General features: G+C 43.6%; 3 protein-coding genes across 5 annotated transcripts in view; 1 reads left to right on the forward strand and 2 right to left on the reverse strand.

The window, feature by feature from the left end:
• The window catches only part of IFT140 (intraflagellar transport 140), a 68,677-nt gene extending 66,325 nt beyond the window's left edge, over window positions 1-2,352 (reverse strand). The window contains exons 1-2 of the mRNA XM_065732533.1: window positions 2,191-2,352; window positions 997-1,218 (exon numbers count right to left, since the gene is read on the reverse strand). Coding sequence (XP_065588605.1) covers window positions 997-1,218; window positions 2,191-2,337 — 369 coding nt within the window. The 5' untranslated portion in view covers window positions 2,338-2,352. The remainder of the gene's footprint in view (window positions 1-996; window positions 1,219-2,190) is intronic.
• Window positions 1-26,168, reverse strand: part of CYTH3 (cytohesin 3) — a 425,983-nt gene that overhangs the window by 196,273 nt on the left and 203,542 nt on the right. The window lies entirely within an intron of this gene.
• The window catches only part of CRAMP1 (cramped chromatin regulator homolog 1), a 41,302-nt gene continuing 22,949 nt past the window's right edge, over window positions 7,816-26,168 (forward strand). For 2 of the 3 annotated variants that reach the window (XR_010621967.1, XM_065732535.1), the window contains exons 1-6: window positions 9,651-9,768; window positions 10,236-10,585; window positions 18,453-18,646; window positions 20,019-20,172; window positions 22,204-22,287; window positions 24,163-24,211. Coding sequence is in view for 2 of the 3 variants with exons in the window: in XM_065732535.1 (XP_065588607.1) it covers window positions 9,725-9,768; window positions 10,236-10,585; window positions 18,453-18,646; window positions 20,019-20,172; window positions 22,204-22,287; window positions 24,163-24,211 (875 nt within the window). In the remaining variant the exon portion in view is untranslated. Of the gene's footprint in view, window positions 8,147-9,650; window positions 9,769-10,235; window positions 10,586-18,452; window positions 18,647-20,018; window positions 20,173-22,203; window positions 22,288-24,162; window positions 24,212-26,168 lie in introns of those variants that run through there. The other variant, XM_065732536.1, reaches the window with a different exon arrangement.

Raw genomic sequence — 26,168 nt, forward strand, 5'->3', positions numbered from 1 at the left:
AACAAAACATCTTGCAATGCAAAGATCAACCTCATTTTGCTCTGTTAATGCACACTACAAAATGGGTGTTATCATTGTCTCTAAGAGTGGCTACACCTGTTTTAAGACAACTTATTGTTATCCAACACCAAAAATCTATTTGAAAAAGTCTGTTCATAACTGCAACATGAATGTAAGCAGCAGTTACATTTACATCTTCACCACATAATCTCTCAGTTACAGTTTGTTATCCTTTCTTCAGGCAACATCTTTTTTAATTAAGAGGAAAAAAGCAATCGTGACCCTCAATTTTTAATTTCTGCATTTCTGTCAAATGCCACAAATGCAATAGAATTTTATCAAGAATAATGTAGAATTACATCTCCCTTCAAATGACAGGTAAAAATACTAAAAGACCTGAACCAAAATTCTTGGACACATTCAGGTTTATCAGAAAGAATGTAAAAAAAAACTTGCCGTCACCATTTGCTCATTCAGGAACAGGCAAAAATTAGAATCTTCTATGTATAGTTAGTCCTGAATATTGGATATTCTATCATATTAGATATTAGTCTCATTTTACCATATAAAGGGCAACAAGCTTATCAATAAAGCCCAACATTTCAAGCACTTCCAAAACATTTCCCATGCAGTAAGTTCAATTCATATTAGTGTATTGTTAAACACAAACTTGTCAAATACACAGGAGCAAACAATTGAAACTGCCTACACTTCAAACATTCCATGCATCAAACAGCCTGAAACCCTGACCTATTGCTCTAACCAGCAATGTTAGAGATGCTCATTTAAAGGTAAATTGAAATAACTACAGAAAACTTAACACAATTATATTTGTTTTCACTCCCTAACCATTTTAACTTGTACCTACAGCAAGAAAATGTATCCTGCCCTTGCTCCTGCAACTATTCCCTCCCTTAGCTATCCATTCCATAACCCTTTCCATCACAGAGTGTGCACTCTCTTACAGACCCAAGGTTTGACACCTGAGCTGCTTACCCTATCACCAGACACAAGGCGTGAGCCATTGCTACTCCAGTTTAGGACGGTAATTTTGGCGCTATGATTTGGTGGCACAGCGTGGAGCTCCTTGTCTTGTTTGTTAAGTATGACAACTTCTCCAGCCTCCCAGCCAGCTGCCAGAATCAGTCTGGAAGGGTGCCAGGAAAGCGACGTGACCTGAAAGCTTCTCTCGATGTGTGCGTCGGGCACGTGCTCTCCCTGCAAATGGGAATAAAGTGCAGGATCAACACAAGAACACAGCTAAACCTTCACATACACTTCCCAGCCAACAAGTTATTTTCTTGTCTATAAGGACTGACACACGTTACATAACAGAACATCTGGTAAGATGCAAGAAGTGGCTACAGCAAGTATTTATGGCTATTTCATAGGCATAGGTGTGCTTCAATGTACAGTGCATCCACTGAAAAATAGCTTCTGAAAATGCAGTGGTATTAAGTGACTGCTTCACTCTGCTTTTCCAGGCTACCCCTCCCTCACAGCATGCACGAAGAGCTCTCACTAAAAAAATCAGACTTGGATTCCTGTAAGAATAATGGTCCCACCACATTTCAATTAAAAAACAAAAACAACTAACTAAAAACAAAACAAAACAATAAAGCTCTTCATCAAGAATACAATAAACTGATGCTCAAATAGCTCTGAAAGGTAGGCTCTCCTCTGTGCATACTTTGCTGCATTCTTTCAGGCAAATCATTTAACACCTCCATATTTATTTTCCTATTTGTCAAATGTGGATAACAGTTTTTCATAACGCACTTCAAAAATTATGCATTTTATAGACTACTCACATTGAAAAAAGTAATTGTTTTCAGTTTATCTGCTGCACCATTTCCCTAAATAGCACAGATTCTTATTTTCCCCTGGATATCATACAAACTGAAGTACAAACACAAATCACTTGTGGAAAGCTTATTATGAGGGCAGGCACAGCGAATACCTGTTTATGTCCCCCTCAGATGGCATGAGCTGGGTCTAGCAAAACAGTTCAGACTCAAGGGGAAGAATGATTTTTTTTAATTCCCATTTCTAAGTACATTTATTCACTTAAAGTTTAAAAAAAGAAACACGTGGCCATTCTACTGTTAAGCCTAAAAAGCAAACTGATAAGCATCACCAGTAAAACTTGGAATTGCAGATGTATGTAATGCAAACGTGAAGATCACTCACCTGCTCCAAATAGATATCCACACAGCCTCCCAGTGCTGTGCTGACAGAAGCAACTGCCAGGAGAGGATGAACAGAGTGCCACGTAATAAGAGAATGGGAAGCAACTGAATCAGGAGCCTCTGTCTGGTGATCCACATATACAGCCATAGCAGAAGCTGTCACCAACTGCAAGTTTGCACAAGGAAAACAGGTATTTAACAGGGAAGTATGCTAAAAACATGGAGAAAAACAAGTCAACCACATCACCATCTCAATGCACTACATATCAAACATAAAAAAGGTCAAAGTGGTATTTTTAAAAAGTAACAAGAAGTACTGAGCCCACAGAAATCACTGGACAGATAGGTCTACATCATTCAAGACCTATGGCAACTTATCTACATCTGAATGAAAGCCCTCAATAAGAAATGGCTTTCCAAGGAAAATAAACCTGAAACAGTGCTCTTCTCAGAGTACTCTCAGAAATGAAGCAGTCACTTGGTCTTTGAACGTTTACAGATGGAAATTGGTTTGGGATTTGTATTGTACAATCTCATTGGCTTGATTTAAAAAAAAAAACAACAACACACAAACAGCCAGAGACAATCACCTTTTAAGTATCTTAATTATTAGCAAACATGCCAAAACCTGATAAATAAGGAACAAAAATAACCTGTCAGGTTTAAACTGTTCCCTTGACTGCAGGGGCAAAGATTTCTTACAAACAGCTCAGCCATGAGTTGTTGACCTGTAGGCACATGTAGGTACAGAAGATTTGCCCAGGTCACCAATCAGGTGTAGGCACAGGATATAAACTGGACACTGAAATTCTTTTTTTTTTTTAATCTCTTTAAACATTCCATCATTGCTTAAAATAAACATTTTCCTCTAAGAGGGTTGTCTTCCCCACAAAAAAAAAATAAAGAAAAAAGAAAGAAAAATCAAAACAGACTCAGCACTTTTGATCAGATGTGTTAGAAAGATAGGCAATGTTTTTAAAATAGTCTGGTGTTTCTGCACCTTGCCACTGACATGGTCAGCAATATGAACTACACAAAGGAACCAAAACAACATTATATCTGCCGTAACCTTGGAAGTTTGTTACCCATCTCTACTGCTCAATGAAGAAAGTGAAAAACGAGGCCTGCCTTCCACAAGGGCTTCTGCTGTGGCACATCCTATTTTTTTCCAAGGTTGAAAAGAGAAGTATTTCTCACAAAGTTCAGCACTGGGTTGGTATAGGTGATCAAGCCTGGCTAACGGATCTCTTTGATCATAGAATGGCTTAGGTTGGAAGGGACTTAAAGACCTCCTGTTTATAAGCTCCCTTTGAGCACTGAAAGGCCACAAGGAAGTCTCTCTTCTCCAAGTTAAACAAGCCCCATTCCCTCAACCTTTCTTCACAGCAGAGGTGCTTTAGCCCTGTGAGCATTCTTGCACCTTTCTCTGGCCCTGCTCCAACTGCTCCCATTCTTCCCCAGGGCCGTATGCAGCGCTGCAGGTGGGGATCCCAAGCGCAGAGCAGAGGGGCACGATCCCCTCCCTCACATGGATCAGAAAGAATATCAGCGAGGATATACGCGACGGACACTTTTGAAACAACGCATAGAAAACGAAACAGAGAAAGCAGAGGAAGATTCGAAGTCATTCTCTGCCCGTTCCTACCTGGCCAGAGGACCAACCCCAGCCCTCAGCTCCAGGTGAGGCCGCTCCCCCAGCGCGGGCCCGTCCCGCCCCGCAGCCTCCGCCGCCCCGCGTTCCCGCGCAGGCCGGGCCCGGAGCCTGCTCTTGCTTGCGGCGGCCGCGCTCGCTCCGATGCTCCGCGTTACCCCTGACAACGGGGCGGGCCCCTGAGCGGAAACTCCCGAAGCGAAGCCGAAGAGCGACGGAAGCGCCCGACGCGGTGCAGCCGGGAGCCGCTGGGGGGGGGGTGGGGGGGGAGTCGGGGGTCGCCGCCCTGCCAGACCCGTGGCCCCGTGCTCGTAGATTTTATCCCCCAGGAGTCACCGCTGACACGCGGAGCATCCCGGCTGTATTCCACGCGTGGTGCTCTGAGCTCCAGCCCTCACTGCCCCTCCAAAAGTCACAACGGCTCCACGCAAACAGAACGGGTCACTCCTGCAGTACGGATGTAAAGGATAACTTATTTCAGAAACCAGCGTGATGTCTGTGGACATGCGCAACACTGCATGATTTAAAAGGGTTCAGCAGGAAGGGACCTTCACGGAGCATCCACTCCACTCCTCCAGCTGTTCGGGGCTTCACACTGCACCTTTTCACCACAGCGTTCATCAGTTACTGGGACCGTTCAGACAGGAAAACGCCTGTTTTGTTAGAAAGCAACACACGGCACTAGGTGGGACATAGCATTGCATGAGCTGTGCATCTTCCACACCTTAATAGGAATAAAAATAATCTAGGAAACATGGACCATCTTTGCTCAAGTGACCATTTTTTACAGCTGTCACAACTAGCTGCTTCCATTACTAATGGAAGTTCAGCCAATACCAAAATTACATACCCCAAGTTGTGCAGATTTAGTAGGACATTTGCTAACAACATTCAGCAGAGAAGTCCTGCCATAAGGTGCTCATATCCTATCAAAGAAATATACAGAGCATCATCCTAAGATGCTTTGATCACTGCCTTTGTGAAAGATGCCCAATTAGCAGCTTTGAGGTCAAGATGTGCAAAGAAGAGGCTCAGCAGCACAGTCACACACAATGTGTTTTATCCCTTCCTCTAAGGGCTTGACCTCAGCTGCTGGAAGAAAAATAAAGCTGTGTGATTAGGCAATTCCTGTTTAGTAAGACATGAAGGATTAACAACAGACGTCTGACCTTTGATTTAAATCCTCTTACCTGAATGGGAAAGAACTACTTTAGAAACACTGAAATCATCCATCATCATTTGCCAGATTTAAAGAGTCTTTTAAGAACAGATGTGTTATTAAAATTAATAGCTAAGCAAGTAACCTGAAAGGATGACACCTGCTTTGGTGATGGCTTCTACACCTAAGAATTTTGTAAAATAAGTTTCACATCGCAATCAGCACAAAGTGCAAACTTAAGAGCACAAATAAAATGAAGACCACCACTGACAATAAAACAGAGTATGCAGCACATGTAATTTGTTAACCATCTTAAAACACAGAGGAAATGCAACGAATCCACATGAATGTTCTTGTCCAGTCTAGAAAACCATGGCAACAAACACTGAAAGATTATTTGCATTTGTATCTGTGCACATCTGCAGAAGCATAATCACAGACCCTCCCAATCATTAAAAAAAAAATGAAGAAAAGTTCAAGTGCCTTTTGACATCTCAGCCTCCCCCGTCTCCCTGTTCTTGTCCAATGCCTTTTTATTTGGTCTTCCTTTCACAGACATTTATGCACGTGAACAATTTTACACCTTAACAGTCTATTTGAGGCAATGGGACTATTCAAGCATATAACAGTATTTACATACGTAGAGGATGGGAACCTCCAGCTCTGAGCCCCTGGGGAACTGAATGTATCTTCATGTGTTTTTGCAAAGCATCATGTAAATACATGGCACTGTAGATGCAGAAAGCATCATTTCCTGACAGCATTGTTAAATTTGCTTGCGGTTAAACTGAATGGCAAAAATACTTGATAAAAGACTTATGATCTCATGCTACATTATAATAAGACTAAAAACAAAAAAAAACCCTCTCTACAAACTAATTAAGGAGTGGATTAAAATGCAAAGCTCTGCAGTTATGACAGGACCAAAAGCTGGCTCTTCTTCATTTAGAAATTTCTAACAATAAACTTGTTACTCATAGCTGCACTTTAAAGCATATTCAAAGAAGATGACAAAGGTGAAGGCATACCTTAAAATTAGCTCACCATTATAAGATGGTTACTTACAACACTCACCAGGGGACCCTGAACTCCCACAGTTCACCTGGCATTCTGAAGGTCAGACTGTTAAACCACAGATTTCTATACTATAGCTTTGAATCACAGAGTCAATAAAATTGGGAAAGATCAAGTCCAACCATCAGCCCATCCCATTGTGCCCAGTGACCACCCTCAATGCTACGTGTCCATGCTTCTCGAACATCTCCAGTGACACCACCACCACCTCTCTGGCAGCCTGTGATGTTACTTCACCTCTCTTACTGAGAAGAATTTTTTCCTAATATCCTACCCAAACCCCTCAGCACAGCAGAGGCCAACCCTCAGCCCTACACAGTCTCCTTCTAGGGAGTTACAGAGAGCAATAAGGTTTCCATTGAGCCTCCTCTTCTTCAGACTGAACAATCCCATTCCCTCAGCTGCTCCCCATGAAGCTTCTGCTTCACAGCTCCATGCCCTTCTCTGGACACAGTCCAGGACCTCAGCACCTTGCCCTGTAAGAAGGGGCCCAGAACAGAACATGGCACTCAAGGTGCAGGCTCACCAGGGTTGAGTACGGAGGAACAATCACCAACTTGGGAAGATTTTCCTTGAATTAATGGGAATAATACAGCTCTTCCTACAGTGAGATTCAGGATTTTTTTTATAGAAGGGTTATCCTTCCCACACATCAATTACCAATAGCTGTTAGGTGGAAAAAATTGCATGGTACTTGTACTAAGATTTTGGAAAATAGTTTTAGCTAGCAATTTTACAAGAATTCACCACTCATAAATACTAAACTGCAGTCACTGGAAAGCAAGCCAAAACATTAGTGAATGAAATTAAAACCCTGTTCATTTTGCACATCACTAAATAAAGCTTCCTTTATTATGGAGATAGCAAGGACCTTGCACAAAGACTGGAAGCCTTGAAGGCAATAGGCCTTCCTTAAGAGTCCACATCTATCAGTTCATGTACTTCATTTTCAATGACAAAGAACAAGCTGATTAAAGCTGTTAATTGCTCATGTGGGTGCACCAATGACAACCTTAGCAGCACATCCAAGGTGTCCTGGCTCAGAGCCTCACGGGGGCGGCCCAGCCCGCTGCCATCTCTGTGTCCACATCCTGGTACTCTGCTGCACTCCCAGTGCTCAACACTGTTCAAAGAGCTCTCCATAATAACCTGGGGGAGACCTGAGCACCAGAAGGCTGCCGTTAAACCGGGCAGAGCAGCAAAGTGAATCAACAGCTACACAGCACAAAGCCACAGCTCCCCGCACAGAGCACAAAAAAGCGCAAAACCTTTCCCAGAGCAGAACCGGAGTCTCATCAGCGCCCGGCGCAGCTCCCACAGCCACATCCCCTCTGCCCACACTCCAGCTACGGACACCGCTCCTTTTCCGGCGGGCTATGAATACAACGCCGCATGCAAAGCAACAGCTCTCCAGCCAATGATATTCTAGAGCACGTCCAAGGTCTCCAGCGATAGAGCTCTCAATTGGTTACCTTTCAGCCAATCAACAGCCAGGTTTTGGGGCTCGTTCCACCCCCAGGCAGACACCGGCAACCTCCTCTTCCTGTGCGTGAGTTGTCGTCACCCTCCCCGCGCCGCGCTTTCTTTGGTCGGAGTCGGGGCCGCGGCCCCGCCCCCCGCTTCTCTCCCGCGTGCCGCCAGCCAATGGGACGGTTTGTTTGGGGTCGCGGGAGGGGCGTGCCGCGGCGCGCGTAGCGGGGCCCGCGCGTCTCGCCCCGCCCCCTCGGCCCGGCGCAGGCTGACGAGGAAGCGGAGCCGCGGCGGCCCGGACCCATCGCGGCCCTCGTAGGGGCCGAGCCGGGGCGCCAGGGAGCCGCGGCTCCGGTCAGCAGCACCGTGGTTGTGGGGGAGCCAGGGGCGAGAGACCGCCCCTCTGGCTGGGAAGCGGGACCGCCGCCACTAGCAGCGCTGGGAGGACCGCTGGAGGCCGCGGGGGTCGCGGGGCGCGCCGGCCTCCCCCCGAGCTGGCGGCTGCGAGGCGCAGCCTGGGGGTGCCTGGGGCCCGGGGAGCCGGAGCGGCCGCCGCCGGGAGAGCCGGAGCGCGGAGGTTGCGTGGCGGCGTTGATGCGGCAGGTAACGCTGCGGGCCGGGCCGGGCCGGGCCGGGCGGGGACCCTGGGGCTCTCGTGTTCCCGGGACCGGTGGCCCGAGCCTCGACGGCCGCGCGGGGGGAACAGCCGGGGCTATGGAGCCGCGCGGTGCCCGTGATGGTGGGCCGGGAGGGCTCCCGATGGAGAGAGAAAGGGAAAGTGGTATTGGGTGAGAATGAACGAAGGCGGCTGGAGGGCAGGCAGCGGGGTGAGTGCCACCGCCGGAGGAGGAGAGGCGGGATGACGGGAGCGGGGAGGGAGCCAGGAGTGGCTGCGTTGCCCCGAGAACGTGCTGAAGGGAGGTATGCTCCTGCCCTGGTGCTGGGGTGTAGCACCTGCTCTGTGGCCATGGAGCTGAGGGTGGGGTCAGATACAGCCCTGCTGCAGAGAACATCTTTGAGTGTGAGCTGTCAGTTGTAAGAATTCTGTCACTGTAACAACTGAAAACACTGTAGTTCGGTTGTTCAGAGAAGTCTTCGTGTGGGTAATCAGGGCTTTGTCAGGCTTTGACTTGATATTTCAATATAGAAGTTGTAACGTGGATTTAGATTTATAGTTCTTGCCAGCGTTTTGCACCTTTTGCAAAGAACAGACCATCACCCTGCATTCCTTCTGGGCTGCTGGGTGCTGTGCTTCAGCCAGGAGCTGTTAGAGGGAAGAGCATCAGTTCAGTCACAGGAACTAGGCTGTGACCTGTAGGCACACGTGCTCTTATGTCACAGGCAGGTGATGCACCTGGTGCACTTGAAAGCACTTTCTTCTGATATCGTCCTGATGTGCAGTAATTCCATTGTTCCATAGGTGATATTTTGAATTTCCTTCTCTCGTGAGCATCTCTTTGCCCTTTGAAGTTGGCTGTGGCCGCCCTGCTGCTGTGGGGAGCCACAATTTCGGTGCTGTTCCCCCACCTCTGCGGAACGGCCTCCTTTCAAGGTGGACTTCTGGAGGTGTCCACCACGCTCCATGCTCGTACCAAAGCAGTCGTTGGATTTCAGTAGGCAGTGTGGCTGAGCGCCTTTGGCCCTGTGCACGTGCCCGTGCCAGGCGCTGTGCTCCAGGTGCGGACCACAGCACGGTGGGTGCGTTTTGAGGTGAGCACAGCGAAGGCCCACCTGGATGCTCCTCGAAGCCACATCCCCGGGCAGATAACGCTGCGCAAGTCCAGGGCCGGGCCAGAGGCCGCGGTACCCGAGTGCCGCGTGGAGGCGGTGGGAGCGTCGCGGGGCCGTGGCGGTGTCAGCCCCGGGGCGCAGAGGCGCGGGGGTCCCCGCGCCGCCACCGCCGGGGAGCGCGGGCAGGCGCTGACGAGGCGGCCTCGGGCCCGGCCCGACCGCTGCTGACAGGAGAGCCGCGCCCGGGCGATGCTCCCCGCCGGGGCGGTGGGACCGGCCGTGCCCGGAGCCCCCCGGGTGGAGCGCGGCCCCGGAGAGGGCCGGGAGGTGCGGGGCCGTGGCGGGGTGGGGGCGGAGGGGAGCTGGAAATCTTGGTCGCCGCGGCCAGTCCCAGCCCCAGCCGCACACACACAGGGAGGAGGAGAAGCCGCCGCCGCCGCATCGAGGAGCATGGAGCCCCCCCCCGCGGCTGGCCGGGCCGGCTCGGCCCCACGGTGAGGAGGGCGAGGAACCCCCCCCAGGCTCCAGAGCCGCCGGAGGGGTGGGATGAGGGCGAGCCCCGGGCCGGCCCGACCGCGCTGCCCCGCTCCGCCGGGCCCGGCGCTGCCTCCCTCGCCGCCTGCCGAGCGCTTCCAGCGCCCGAGTTCGCCTCGGCGATTTCTCCTCTGAAGGCGGCCCGGAGCCCTCCGGGGGGTGCCGGGGGACGGCCGGGGGAGCCCCGCCGCCTTTTGGGCCGGTTTGGGGGGGTTCCCGCGGAGCTCTCCCCTCCCGCCCTCGGCACAGGTTGTTGGGTCGGGACAGCAAACGAAAGGGGATTTAGTAACAAACAACGGCGGCCATGTTGAGAGGAATTTCTGCAGCTAAACTTCTCCCCTCTCAGCCCAGGGGTTTCTCCCCCACTCTGGAGGGCTCTCCGGCCTGACTTTATGTCTCTCTCCCTTCTTTCTCTCCTCCCCAACAGGATGACAGTGAAACTGGGCGAGAGCGGTGGGGAGGAAGGGGTGAAAAAGCTGGGCAAGAGAGCAGGAGGAGATGAGGAGTCCCTGGAAGAAGAAGGGGCAGGAGGAGGAGGAGAGGCAGCTCCAGGCAGCAGCAGCACAAAGAAAGAAGAGAAGATCATCAACAGCAGCACTACCAACAGCCCCCCGCCGAACCCCAGCTTAGCCCAGGCCCCAGCTGCCCTCCAGCCCTCCCAGAGCCAGGACCAGCATCATTTTCTCAGGTCCAGTGTCAGACCTCAGAGCAAGAGGCTGAAGAAGGATTCCCAGGCATCCTCTTCAGTTGGCAGCAGCACTGCTGTAAAAGGCAAAGGTACTGTATTTTGGCACCCCCAGGACCTTCAGGGGGGTGGGGTGTGGATGGGCCACCTGCGTGTTTGGGGGTTGTCATTCTCTTTCTGCAGATGCCATCTTTTGTTTGGTTTTGGGGAAGGAGCTTTGAGGCCTGTTTCTCTCAGTAGCTGAAATCTTCTTTGTGTCCCAGGGCTTCAACTTCTCTGCTGCCTACTCTCCTGTTCCCAAAAATGGGGGGTTTGGGGGGGCTGAATTTGTATGTGGAAGAGGAGAATAAAAATTCCATTATTGGAGCACACCCTCCACTCCTGCATTTCACCACTTGAGTTTTAGGAAATTTCTGTATTCTTATTAGGAAATTAGACTCTAACAAGCTGTGTTATCAGGTGTGTGCACTCTGAATTCTGTCACTGAATAATAAGAAATTCAATGGGTGGTAGTTTAATAAAAGGGAGGAGAAGCAAACCACAAGATATTGTTGATTTTCTCCAATTATTTCTGTGACTGTTTTAACCAAGGAACTATTTTGGAAGTGTCTTTGAGGCACACGTTTTGAACTGTTTGTTTCCAAAGGTTTGCCCTCACTGTATTACTATTTCAGAGCAGCTTGGTGCAGCTCCATACAATCTGAGGGTGGGTTTTTCTGTGTTGTTTGTTTTGTTTGTTGTTGGTTTTTCTTTTTTTTTTTTTTGTCTTTTAAGGTTTAATCGCATGCATCTGTGTCTACATGTACATATGCATGTGTATGTGCACATAGGTATATATATGCTTTTCTGCCTCATCACTGAGGATGATAATGTGACTTTTTGTCAGAGCTGTGTCTTTCTGAAGTAGCTGGAAGGCAGTGTGGCCATGTGAATCTTCGCTGCTATTGTGTGTGCTCGGCTCTTCCCGGCCGACACCTGGCACTGTGGCTGAGCTGTGCTTGAGATTAATTTGGGGTACCTTGCATGAAAGTACTCAAATATTAATTTCTGTCAAATTTTGAGAGAAAGTAGCACTTGTAGATTTCTTCAAGATTTTAAATAGCCAAGTTTATTCTTGTGCAGCTTAAATGTGTACTGGGCATTACCTCACCTTTTCTGTCCACTGCAGTGCTGTGTGCACATTGGACATTAGGTGAGCGTTAAGAATTCTTACAGTTTTGTGTTACAGGAAGAAAGCAGTCCTTTGCACATGGTGGTATTTTACTTATTCCCATATAATGAAAAAATCCTGAGCTCAGTTGTTTGACGGTTAGTTTCTGTAATTGCCTGAGGTGTTCTTAATGCTTTAGTAAGTTCACTTTAAGAGATTAAACTTTTTTTGTTTAAGTGAAGGTCTTCAGTGTGTGGTGTTGGAAGACAGAACAGAAAGGTCTGCGTAATTTTTCTCCCAGCTGCATTAAACCAAATAAACAAACAGATGGAATACCCAGGAGTGTTTAGCTACAGACAATTATTTTAAGGGTTGTAAGTAGTATTAAATGGGAGGCGATGTTTATCTGTAGTATGTATTGTCCACCATGGAGCGGTGCATTGAAATGCATACAATGCATTTGAAATTATTGCATCGCTTTGAAAGCGAATGCACACAAGAAGAAAATCATCTTTATGCATGTGTAATTCATGTTTCTATATTTGTACATAAATAATCATTTATGATTTTAGAGGGGCGGTGTAATACTTCCTGGCTTAAAACACAGCTAAGGTGCAGACTTCATTTATTTTGCAGCTAAGATTCCAAAAGAGCCATAATAAAATAATATATGAAATAGACCATATTATTTCAGTAATTAGTTGTAAACTGGTAATCACTGTACCTGATTACACTGTTAGGTTTGGGGAGACTTTCTTAAATCATTAGCAGTGACAGTCTGGTAGAATGACAACTGTAGTTTCACATCTTGAATTGTAACAGCAGCCACATCTTTGCCTGGCTAGTTTAGATGTGAATGTATTAAAGCTGATTTCCCTCTTACTGGGGGGATTATAACTGCCAGGTGTTGGAGAACAGACTTGTGCAGTGGAATCCTTTCTACATAGGTTGCTCCAAAAGTAATGCCTCATAATAATTTCAGTGGAAACTGCTGCAGATCCAGGGAGCACAATGATGCTGTTTGATAGAGCAATTCTCAGCTACAGAACACTGTCTTTCAGCATAGTCACTTCCATTAGTGGTGTACTTCAACCAGTGGTGAGCAAGAGTTGCATGTTGTGCTTGTACAAATTCCACCAGCAGAGGAACCCCACTGTCCCCACTGCTGAAATGCACCACCCCACTGCCTCTCTGTGCTCACATCTACTGTTTAGTTTCCATTGCTGTTCAGCAAATGTTGATGAATGTCAGTGGGTGCCATTTTTCTGCATGGAGGAATTCAGTGACACACCTTTGCTCCGTGTACACTTGGGTGTCGAATGCCCTTTTCTCAAGCTAACCCTCTGCTGCCATCTGTCACACAGCAACAAAAGGTAATGGGATACTGGTGGGAAGGTTCAACCTGTATTGTCATCCTACCAACATCTGCCTCTGGCATTGTGGACCAGGGATAGGAGGCATTACTTTTGGAGCAGCCCTCATGGTTACTTCTGTACATGCAGAGGTTGATACTGAGGTGCTTTCCAGATTTGTCTGCATTTTCCCTAATGCAGTGTTATGTTACCAGAATTTGTAGGGCTTTGCTTTCCCAATGAAGTGTCTCTGAGCTAACTTCCAGTGGAGAGCCAGTTGAATGTTGATAATTTCCAATAAAGTTTGGACTTAAATCCCTGTTTGTTGTACCATCAACTTTGTCTTCCCCTCTTAAGTATAAAAAAGATAAAAAGCTTGGAGTTTTTTTATGATTTACTTCTCATAAGGAGCATGGTAACTGCAAAGGTAATGTTGACCTTGGTCAGAAGGAGTGTTCAGACCACACTCAACATTTGGTCCACTGAGAGCAGAAACTTGTTTCTGCTGTGATCTTTTAATAACACTGGGTAACCCTTAAGGTTATATCAAAGTGGTCCTGCTTGTATCATCTATGTATTCTGAAGTGAAATCTCTTTTGAATGTTATTGTTAGCTGTGGGGGTCCCATCCCTGCAGGTGCCCAAGGCCATGAAGGGGCCCAGGGCAGCCTGCCCATGGCAGGGGGTGGATTGGAGTGGGCTGTGAGGTCCCTTCCAACCCAACCATCCTTTGATTGAGGAGTGTCATTGTTAACATTAATTTCTTTCAAATGGTCATTACCCAGCAGGTATTAGTTTGTTCTGATCCTGTCTTTAAAAGCCATTTTTCAAAGTGATAGTATTTTCAGTTTGTTACAGATCCCTTAATTTTTTGCACTTCTGTTTTGAGAGTACTGTTGCAAGCAAGGCATTCAGCAGCTGCTGACTTCTCGACTTTGTGTTGCTAAGGTTCTGGGAAGATTTGTAGTAACTCACAAATTCTTCCATGTAAAATGTATAAAAATACTCCTCATTTCCAAATCACTGCAATCAAACAATTAGCTGTGGATTATTTTTATTTTTTTTATTTTGTTTTAACCCTTTTCTGTACTGTTGTACTTTGACTTCAGGAAAAAAAAAAAACATGAAATTGCTACAATAGAAGAAAATTTGAAAACCTGAGCTTCCATAAGCCACACCGTTATGGTTGCTGAAAGCTTTATCAAATTTACTGTACAAGTATCTAAATACATGTAATTTTTGGGGGAATGATTGCTACCCTACTTTCAAATACTGATCGTCATCTTATTCAAGTTCTGTGCCTCAGATAGTGCCCTTCTTTTGCAGTATGAATGCTTGGAGGTCAGTCTTGAAATAACTTTCACCAAACCAGAGGGGGAACCCAAGTGAATGGTGGGGGCAGTTGATTGAGAATTTGGAGATGCAGAAGTTGATTGAGGATGAGGAAGAAGTGGAAGCAGGCCATTATAAGGTTGTTGAAGAAGAGGGACTTCTAAGAGTTTTCTTCTTGAGTATGAATACGCCATGCTGTTGCTGAGCATAGGTTTTAGAGTGCATTTGGGGACTTCTTTCTCCGAAGCAGTTAAGTGGTAAAAACACGTGTGTGCTACTGCCACATTAAATTAAAAGTAATTGCAGAATGTTGCTGTACTGTAGCTCTACTATGAGCTAACGTAGGGTGTTCTCATTTCTGTGGTTCTTACCTGTTTTGTGAATGCAGAATGAAGTCAGGAGGAAGTAGTAACAAAATGTAATGGTGACGATCTGAAGCTTGATGATGTCTTTCTTGCTGTTACTCTAGATTTATTCATAAAATGTATAATAAGCAGTTTTCTTGTTAAAAAATGGGAAAAAGCAGCTGAAAGGATTAGTTGAATGAAAACATTCCATCTTTTTGCACTGTATAAACCTCACTAGGAAGCAGTCTGTAGTCTGCTTCAGTCAGCCCAAGCTGTGTATTCTGTATCTTCCCAAATGTGTATGATGCATGTATTGCAGCCTTCAAGTGAAATATCATTCCTCCATCATTTTTTCTAGGAAATGAATGACTATTTAAAAGCTACCAAATCCCTTGTTGTAATGTTCTCCTCAGTTCTGTCCAGCTCATTTGCCTCGGATACTTCTTCCATCCTACCCTGACTTAGTTCCATTTATTCTTTGTTCTCCCTCTCTTCCTCTGAAGGTGGCTTAGGAGTAGAACTCCACAGTGTCTCATCTCAGACCACAACAGGAGGATTTTGTTTCATGTGCCCTGTGCTGTAGTACTGAGCTTTGAAAGGTGGCTGCAAGATAGAGGTGTGGATGGAAGCTTGCAGTAAGCTTTGTGCCTAATATACGTGCTTACAATGCATTATTCCATTTAGTTTTGTTTCTTTTTTTCTAGTAGAACAGCAAGAGAATGATTTACTTGAGGCACGGCAGTGACCAGACTAACTTATTTAAAGAAAAGACTTTTTTACAGAGATGCTTGGTTAGTTCTGATACTGCTGCAATTAATAGTTCAAACATATACTGTCCATACAAAAGCAAGCACTGCTATAGCTTTGTTGTGCACACCTGATGGCAATTGGCACTGCGTATATCTAAACACATTCTGCTATATCTGGTTTTTGCAAGCCTTCTAAACAGTAAGAGATAGAAGAAGCTACACTGGTTGATCTCTGTAGGGTATTCATCTATTGTATTTTAAAGCTTTGGGTGTTAATGGCATGCATGTACAACATGGCTTTAACTGTCTTAGGCCTTCTTAGGAGTCTCTTATTTACTACTGAGACATACAAAAAATAGAAGCTCACTTTCCAGTTACAATGTTAGTCCTTAGTTTGAAGCATTAACTTGCTGGGAGTTTGTCAGTCTCTTTCCCGCACTTGCCTGTGTTCTCTTCTGAGCTGTGTTTCTCAGACAGAAAAGCAAATTGCATCTAGCTACAAATATGTTGAGTCCTTCCACAAAGCAAGGGGCTTCGCTTGAATTCCTATATCATACACTTGCTATGCAGTCACTTGATGTGGGATTTTTTTTAATCAGAGTGTGTGATGTCTTACCTACCTTCAGAAAGACATGCGACTAAAATTGGTACTTGCTTACCTTGTGATCGGGAAGAAGGTTTGGGCATTTATTTGAATGATTTATTTATTTATTGAAATTGATGGGTAAATGCTCTTTGAGGAGAGTTCTGTCATGAGAATAGCAGGATAAACTTTGCAGAACACTTCCCAACTTAAGACTATTTGCACCTTATCCAACTCTTGGCTGCAAATGTTCCGATGCACGTTTTTGAAGACTGCTAAGGCTGCAAGTCTGTGGGAATAGTCAAGTGTTTTCTGATGTGTCTTTCTTAGTGACAGTCCATAGTAAGAAATACTTTTGAGCTTCTCTGTGGTTCAACCTTGTTACTGGTTTGTCTAGAATCCCAAACAAGAATAAATGCTTTGAAGGAATCTCGATGGTGTGTTATAGGTTGGTGTTTGCATCCCTTGTCTTGAAGAGGGATTAGTGTTTTGCACTCCAGATTTGGCTGGCAGCATGCAAGGGTCAGTGAACTTAGCATCTTGTTTCTGAAGTTATTTCCTGGTGGTTGTTCCACCTGTTGACTGGTGACTCCTGAGGAAGTCACATTTTGCAGCTAACCCTACAGAACACCAGTAAGAAAGGCAGCGTACGTGTTGAGATATGTGAGTGTAGTGGAGATAGACTCTGCTGAGTTCTAGCTTCCTGAATCCCTAAAATAAGGTATCAATCAGCTAGCAGGTAAGAGCTGTTGGTAGAAAACAGATAAGACCCTGAGATGCTACCATGAGCTTAGAAGGAAGAACTTGTGGGTGTAATCAGGGTATGACACTGGTAGTGCATGTGTCTCATGATACGTGCAGTGTTCCACTGAGTGTCATTTTCATATTAGATCTCAAACTGCATTCTTTATATTTTTGTGAGTACCTTTTATACAACCCTTTATATTTTTGTGAGTATTTGTATGTTCCATAGGACTATGAAGAAAAGTTTTCATCTGCAGAAAAGTTTTGACCCAGCACTTGGGCCTTTTGAACTTCAGCCCAGTAATCCAACCTGTCCAGGTTGTTATGTTGGGCCTTCCTGCCCTCAGGCAGATCAACACTTCCCCCCAGCTTGGTGTTATCTGGAGTCTTACTAAAGGTGCACTCAATCCCCTCATCCAGATCATTAATGAAGATATTAAACGTATTAAAGATACTATAGTTTCATGTTTACAGAGTAAAGAAGCAATTCTGGGTCTTAAAACTGCTGTTTATCTCCTCAGCCATGTGTTAATGTGCATCAGATTTTTTCAATGATTTCACATTTTTTGAAGACTTTGTAGTATCAGAATAAAATTGCTTGACTATCAGTTATTTTATGATAGGGGCTTTAGGAGAGAGAGGCTTTCTGTTTGGGGGTTTGCTTGGAGATTTTTGGTTGGTGGTTTTTTTTTTTCCCAGAAGTTTTTTTTTAGGTGAATTTTCTCATTCTCTTTCATGCTTTGCCTTATGTGGTTCCCTGTGGTGACAGCAATTGTCTTCAAAATGATCAAATAGTTCATGGAAATGAAAGAAAAATTAACCTTAAAATGACCAATTTATTTTAAGATAAACTACAGGACATAAAGGACAATGACAGGACAAGTGGAAACAGTAATAAGCTTTTTTTTTAATACTAGGAAATGGATGTTTAATGTTGAAAGAATGTTTTCTATAACGTATGCTCCTGCCCTGATCTGTGCAGTCAAATCTTAAATGCACAATGGGGGAAGATGTGTTTTGAAAGCGTAACTGAGTGAGGATGCTTAGATTCTCATGGAAAAAAATGGAGTGTTCTTTTTGGGAAATGTCTGTGGCTTCTGGATTCTGATAACCTGTTAGAACATCACAAATGCTTTGCTTGGGTTCTGTTGTGAATAAATCACACATTTAAAGTTGGTTGATAATGTTTTTAATGATTAAAGTATCTTCAAAAGAACTTTAGGTTTAAGAGGTGCTTTAAAAGAAAAAAATAGGAAGGTTTTTCTTCAGTTAGGGTTGGGGGAATGTGATCTACTGCATTATACATAGCTGCTGCCTTCCTGCTGTTTTTCCTCCCCAATTTCTTCAGTCCCTTTTAATCTTTCTGCTACTTGCCGAAACGTCGATTCCTTGTGGTTGCATCAGGAGCTTTATCACCCTAATCTTGCTATTTCTGATCTCTGCTTTTTGGTGTTCCCCTGCCCCTACATCATGTCCTTTGGGATGCCAACAACTGACAAAGGTACAGTCAAATTTGCACAGCTGTGCCATCTTCCAAACATTGTACCAGAGTCTGGGGAAGGAGGAATTGCTGGGACTTGTTGTCATTGGGATAGCTTGGATTATGTTTGTATTTTCCTGAGTGGGGTGAACTCCTCACTCATCTATGAATCCTTCTGTGGGTTTAATATTCACTGTGGTGTGTTTTATTTATTTATTTGCAGCTGCAGATAATGGAGGGACTGCATCTGGTGGCACATCAGGAATACCTCCCAGCAGTGCTACAGGGAATTCCAAGTCAGCAGCAAGGAACCTGGGCTCCTCTGCTGGAGAGAAGGAGGAAGGAAAGAAGGTCAGGCGGCAGTGGGAGTCATGGAGCACAGAGGACAAAAACACGTTCTTCGAGGGACTGTATGAGGTACACATAGAGGAAAAGAACCAGTTTACAAAATGGTTTCATTTGGTATGTGAATGTTGCTGAAGGAGACTGATTTAGCTGGGTTTTGCAGGAGCAACACCCATATGCTTATATTGCTTTTGTTTCCGTATATGTGCCCATGAAGTTGGCTGTACAACAGTTATGAATCAGAGCTGCCTTTCCAACGTATCAAGCTTTTTTTCCTTTTTTTTTTTCTTCTTAACTGTTCCTGAATGTTAATGGTAACTGAACATTTTCAGTCATGTTTCTGTTACAACTGAGGAAAAAATAATGTCACTGTCTCAACTTTTGGAAGCAACACACTAATGCTAACATTAGCAAACAAGAAACGATGCTTTATTTTGAAGTTTGCAGAATACTCTATTTATCTTCTAATGATAAAGAGTCAAACCATTTTAGTGCTAGGGTTGACACACAAGGAAATTTAGGTCACCTTAACTTCTTATCTCATATGTTGAATGCAGTAGAATACTGATTTATTGAAATATGTGCTAAAGGTGAAAACAAAAGAAATGGTCACAAGTTTGTTTGGTTTTTTTTAAGTGATAATTATGATTTATGTGTATATTTTTTCAACAGAATGAACATTAGAACTCTTTAAGTCCTTCCTTCACTGAGAGGAACTGTTAATTTGGTTCTCTGCTTCCATTCGTTTAATGCTGTTACCATTTAAAAGAGGTTTTCCTACTTTTTATTAGTACTAAAATCAACTCCAGCATTTTCTGAGTTCTGAGAAATCAAGAGTTCAGGGGTAATTTACTTTTATAAAGGATTTTAGAGGGATTAGATAGTTTTTAAGGGACATTTAGTTGTCTTATTTTATTTTATTTTTACCCTGAGAGTAAGCTTCCACTGTAAAAGTGGAACTTTTTTTTCTGTAGGTAACTTTCCCTTCATTATTGGAAGCTCAAATGTTGTACCACTGATAACTTCAATGCAAAATTCCCTGCAAGGAGAAGTTATTAAACAAAATATTAGTTCCAGACAGAAATAGGTTTAGGAGAGAGGCGAGGGAAAATACTGGAGAAAGTAAAGAGAGCTGAGTGACTTTGTCATTGTTTTCAGTTCTTCCACTTAGAGCATTTGAGTAAAGTTGTCTTTTTTTAAAAACTTGCTAGTAGTTTACATTTTATTTTAAAGGATCCCAGTAAATTAAAAGGTAATTTCACCGGTATCCATAATGCAAAGGACAATACTGTCATTCTTATGCTGTTGAATTTGTATAACCAAGAACTTTATTTATGACCATTGAAACATTTTCCCACAAAGAACCCCGAAATCCTTCCTGTTGCTTCTGTTGTCATACAACAAGAGGTTTTGACTGTTTGGATTTGTTTGGTTTGTTCTTTAGCATGGGAAGGACTTTGAAGCTATCCAGAACAACATTGCCCTGAAGTACAAGAAGAAAGGCAAGCCAGCAAGCATGGTGAAGAATAAGGAGCAGGTCCGCCATTTCTACTACCGCACCTGGCACAAGATCTCAAAGTACATTGACTTTGATAATGGTTAGTATTCAGGGAAGTGGGCTTAGTGCAGAACTCCCGAGCTTATGAGTGTTGGAGTCCAACCTTTTGGAGTCATCTTGGAGAGTAGGAATGATGGAAATGAGAAAATAAGTACTGAATGGGATCTCTTGTGAACACGTATGTTTATGAATGTAACCACAGTGAGGTTCATCTTTGCAGAATACTTCTCAGAAAGTTGTATTTTTTTTTAATCATTGCCTTTGTATCACTTCACACCATAGAAACTGCTGATACTGTGGTAGGTTTGAGGAAGTTCTTCTTTCTGTTCTCAGGAACACACCCTAGAGAGCAGCTTACCTGAATGATAGCTAGTCAGGCGTGACTTCATCAAGCAAATTTACTCTTGCACTTCTTTGCACTTCTTGGTAGAAAGTAGAAATAAGTAAGTTGTTTGATACAAGTGTGAATGGCAAAATGATTATTTACACTTCAAGTAAGCCCGAAATTGTCATTTATTCTGTTAGTCAGGAATTCCTGTGCCCTGTTTCCTACTTAACATTCTTTCCTTCCCCAGCATGATGAGTGGAAAGGAAATTGGGAAGTTGTATGAACTGCTAGTGTTGTTTTGTAACAATATGTGGTCATTGATTTTTGTCAGGTGCTTACTATCCCATAATGGGCAGTGAGGATTCAGGTCAATTTATGGATAGCCTTGCTTTGAAAAGTGCTTAAAGGAATTTACTGCAGAGTGAATAGATTGTATTAACGCAGAGATCTGTTGTCTGTTTTAAGTTACTGTGAAGATTGTCAGTTCTCCTCTTAGTTTTTGTCCAAGTAAAGATTTCCAGGGTCTTCCTGTTATTTTGGTGCTGTATTCTGAGTTGCATAGATGATAGCGTCATCATTGTTCAGAGTTTTGGTCTTAAAACAATACTTATTTACTATCCAGACTTGTTGAATTTAATTCATCTCTACAGTTTGTGGCCACAGCCTCTCACATTAAAAATCACTCACTGAGAAATGGCTATGACTTTAAGTGCTAATAATTAGTAATGTATATTAAGACATACTTGTAGAAAAAAAAAAGAGTAACTGTAAAGATAGTGTACAAAGCAGTCTCTTTATGAACTTAATGTTGCTTCTTCCTTAGATTAGGTTATCTAAAGGAGGACTTACACATCTAAAGCACTCCTCATTAGGTGTATTTTAAAGAGGTTTTTTTTTTAATCCACATCAAGACAAAACACTGAAATGGATCAAGCCAGTAATATTTTATTATTGAAATGTTACAGCAGGAGTTGTATGGATAAACTTAAAACAAAGTTATTTTGGAGGAACTTCATCTGTTTTTTGGATAATGTTAAGACTTGGATCTGTAACTGTAAGGTCTGAAATCCCATTGACTGTAGGAACTTAAGAGTTAGTGCTGTGCCTTGTTTAGCTTTAGCATTGGTACCAATAGTTGTCTGAATTTTGAGGTTAAGCAAGCTTGCAAGTCCAAGAAAACCAAGATCTTGATGAATAGGCAATAATAAGTGCTTTTGTCTGATTTGTACATCACAATACTTTCAGTGCTGTTACAGATATTTACATCTATTAGAAGTAATGTCTCTGTGACATGTGTGAATTAGAAAGGGAGGTGTTTGAAAAAACTCCTTCAGTTGAGTGAGTGCAACTCTTTCGATAAAATCCAGAATCTAGAATTTGCTTTAAATCTCCAATTTTTTTGTGTGTACATTATATTTCTTCTGGGGAATTCAGACCTACTTCTTAAAGAGTTGTATGCAGTTTCTGGGGAGTGTATGGATGATTTCTTCAGAAATTGTGAACAGTTTTGTGATAGTAAGGTTGATACAATTGAATTAGCTCTATTTTGCATATCAAGCAGTTGGATATTTCTGTAAATCCTGCAAAAGCTGCTTAGTCTTACCTTCAGTGAGATGTTTGTCTCATCACTAAAAATGTGAATCATTCATCTTTTACAAAATACTCACGTTTTCAGTGTTGAAATGAGTATCTACATTTTGGTTGATGTCATCTCACTTGTACCTTTTCTGGTTTTTTTTTCAGTGTTCTCTCAAGGGCTGAAAAAATCATCCCTGGAGCTTTATGGCTTAATCTGCTATGGAGAATTGAGGAAAAAGATTGGGGGATGTGAGTATAAGTTGTCTCATAGGACTGAAAATTATTTTTATATGGTAGAATCAAAAGTGTCTGCCCTTGAAGTTGGGCATGTCTGGTACAGTTTCACTTTTGTCTTATGTTTGTGTTCATTGTATTCTATTGCAGTAGCATGTGATATAGTATTTTCATTAAATGTGTTTGTATATTTAAAGACTTCCTTAGTCAATTGCATGAGTCCTTTTTTTCTTTGACACATTTCTTTAGCTTTTACTCTCTGTGGAATGTAGTACACATAATACCACAGATGACAGGTAAAAGTATTTGCAGTTTGGCTTCTGCCTGTCTGATTATAATTGAACAGTATTTGTACTCACAAGTGTTGCTGACTACACTATCAAAATCTGGGCTTGCACCTTTCTCCAATTCAGTCTCTTTTAAGTAATAACGAGCACTGAAGTTGAAAAGGGCATTATGTGTTATACTAAGAAATGTTAGCCTTCCTGGCTGATCAGAATGGATTACGACCTTCCTGTGAGTCCTGCAGTCTGGTTGTGCCCACAAAGATGAGTGTAGATGATGAGCATGTGCCTTACCTGTGCTCCTCAGTTTTCTGGAAATGGGGGTGCCCAGAACTGTGTCTGTGTGGTCTTGATGGCTTCCAGAAAAGGATGACAAGCATGAAAAATGGGGAGGGTAACAAGTGTGGATGGGCTGAAGCATACAACATGTAGCTTCATTCATTACCAAGTTTTTTGTGGAGTTAGTAGGTGTTAGATCCAAGTACTACATGAAAAAAAAAAGAAAGTTGTGGACATCTACAAATCCCTGTGCAGTTGTCATTTTGCAGACTTTTTTTTTTTTTGCTAGATTATCTCCTTACCTGGGATTTTAAGGTACTGTCTCAACAGTCAGGATGTTTTGAATGTTCTTAATGTAGGTCTGTGCAGAAATTTTGAACTGTTTTGTGACAAAGAAGGTACAGAAGCAAGACAAATGACATTGTCAGTGGAAATGAATGTTAGTCTTTCTTTCCTTTATCCACTTCTTGTCTTAAAAGTGGATCCTCCTTGGCTCTGAGTGGGAATGAGGGTTTGCACAGTCACCATGTTGATTGTGCATACTCTGTGCTTCTGCCTTTCTATAACTTTGGTACTTGGTTAAATATTTTACCTTTCATCAAGGGAAAATTGTGGTCTCTTCCCTGACATCAAGTGGACTTGAGCAACCAAGCCTCTATACCCAGTTTACTAGAGCTTGGCTCTGCAGGTGGTGAAAGTCATTTTTCTCCTTGTTCTGCATTTTTTTTACCCAGTCTCGTTTCCAGAAATTGAGATAACTTTTGTAGAGCTACTGAGAAACAAAGCCTGTCAGGACTGCTTCCATCGTTGCCGCAGGGAGGTTAATTGTGCAGTAAATAGATGTGGGCATAACCATTTATAGAGAATACAAATCAAGTTATCATAGTGTTTACTTTAAAATGTTCAGTGTACTGCATGGAAGAAAGGTGTGATTTATATGCATGCTTTGTTGTTTCTTTCCTCTCCTTGTGAAGGCTTGGTGCTGTCATGCTGCGCTGCCTTAGCAACAGAGATGGTGCAGCCAGATGAGGAAGCTTTCTTTCTGATATTGCAGTGTCAGGTTAATGTACAACAGCCCAGGATGTATGTAGCACCTAAACTGTGGTAGCTTAATTGTCAAGTAAGTTGCAAGTTCTATGGCAAGGACCATGGAACTGTTGTGCACTATGAAAATCCAGTGTTTTCTAAAAATTAAGCCAATTTATGCACCTTAGTCCTTCATAAGAAGAAACAGTAATAGTTTTGAAAACCAAACCACACAGAAATAAAGGTCAGGACTGTATCACTTAAAATTCTAATTCATTATTTTGTCCTTTTTCATGGGTAGGTATGGATGACAAGAATGCAGCTAAACTTAATGAGCTTATTCAGGCCGGGTAAGTAAAAACTCATTCCCAGAACTCACTAAATGGATTGTTGCATTGGTCATCCACACTCTAAGGGACTATTTTTACTTTTTCAGAGCCAGAATTTCACATTTGACACTTACTTCTTTTGCATATATTTTTGGTTTTATCATGAAGGACTGTGGTCATTAAAGTGAATGTGTTTCAGGCTGTAGCTGATCAGCAGACATTGGTTTGTCCTAATTGTGTCTTCAGAAGAGACTGGAAAGCAGTTTCATTTTGTCTTTTACAGATCACTTTTTATTTATGGCATTTATGCTTTTAGAATATGTTATAGCAAATTATAGATGAAGTAAACTTCACTGTATAAAGGAAAAAAATAGGAAGGCTTTGCATACTCAGCAGCTGCTGACTTTAACTTGTATTAAGTGTATACTTAGTGGTGCACTAGTGGTCATAAATGGAGTCCCCTCATGAGTGCATGACAGTTTCTTCTCCTGAAAGCTGCACTCAATGCAGCATTCTGCTGTGATGTAGCTCACAGATGTGATTGTGAAATCACTAATTTGTTCTTTTGGTTACCAAATTTCAAATTAGAGAAGAAATTTCCATTTGGTTTGGGTTTTCTACCATTAAGAAAATCTTAGCAGTCTTTTTCATATATGAAAGGATTTTTAAAACAAATTGCATAATCCACTTTATATATCAGTTAAACTGGTCTGGGCTTCCTTTTTCCTCCTGCAGCTCTTACTATAGTGGGAAACCTTGTTCTTACAGGAGCAAAATGTTCTCGTGTTTTCCTTCTCATTAGCACCTGCACATACACACTATCTGAGTTAATCCCCTGCACGTGCAGGACAGCTCTGTATCATAGAATCATAGGGGTTGGAAGGGACCTCTAGAGATCATTGAGTCCAACCCTCTGCCAAAGCAGTTCCCTACACCAGGTCACACAGGTAGGCGTCCAGGTGGGCCTTGAATATCTCCAGAGAAGGAGACTCCACACCCCCCTGTGCAGCCTGTGCCAGTGCTCCGTCACCCTCACCGTAAATCAGTTCTTGCACACATTCGTGCAGAACCTCCTGTGCTGCAGTTTCTGTCTGTTTCCCCTTGTCCTGTCTCCACACACTTCTGAAAAGAGTCTTGCCTCACCACTTTGTTCCCCACACCTCAGATATATACCTGGATATAAACCTGGATCAGATTCCCGCTCAGTCTTCTTTTCCCAAGGCTAACCAGACCCAGTTCACTTGGCCTGGAGGATCTCACCTATGAAGAAAGGCCCTTCACCATCTTTGTGGCCCTCTGCTGGACTCTTTCCAAGAGATCACTGTCTTTTTTTGTACTGGGGAGCCCAGAGCTGGACACAGAACTCCGGATGAGGCCTCACCAGGACAGAGTAGAGGGGAAGGATCACCTCCCTTGACCTGCTGCCCACGCTCTTTTTAATGCACCCCAGAATGCCATTGGCCCTCTTGGCCACGAGGGCACACTGCTGGCTCATGGTCAACTTGTCATCCACCAGGACACCCAGGTCCCACTCTGCAGAGCTCCTCTCCAGCAGCTCACCCCCCAGCCTGTACTGGTGCATGCAATTATTCCTCCCTAGGTGCAGGACTCTACACTTGCTTTTGTTAAACCTCATCCAGTTTCTGACTGCCCAGCTCTCCAGCATGTCCAGGTCTTGCTGAATGGCAGCACAGCCTTCAGGTGTGTCAGCCAATCCTCCCAACCTAGGATCATCAGCAAACTTGCTGAGGGTGGCCACTGTCCCCTCATCAAGATCACTGATGAAGATGTTGAACAAGACTGGACCCAGCATGGACCCCTGGGGGGTCCACAAACAAACACATTGCATATATCCTAATAGATAAAACATTCTCATTCCATCTTTATTGGTAGTGTTAAAATTTTGTGATTGCTTTCTTTGTAAGGGGTTCTCTTTTTTTCAGTTCCTAACACCTTTTCTTTCAAGTCTGATACTTCT

This window comes from Cyrtonyx montezumae, unplaced genomic scaffold (genome assembly GCF_038088225.1).
Source record: "Cyrtonyx montezumae isolate F1298 unplaced genomic scaffold, pur_monq_1.0 scaffold_16, whole genome shotgun sequence".
NCBI lineage: Eukaryota > Metazoa > Chordata > Aves > Galliformes > Odontophoridae > Cyrtonyx > Cyrtonyx montezumae.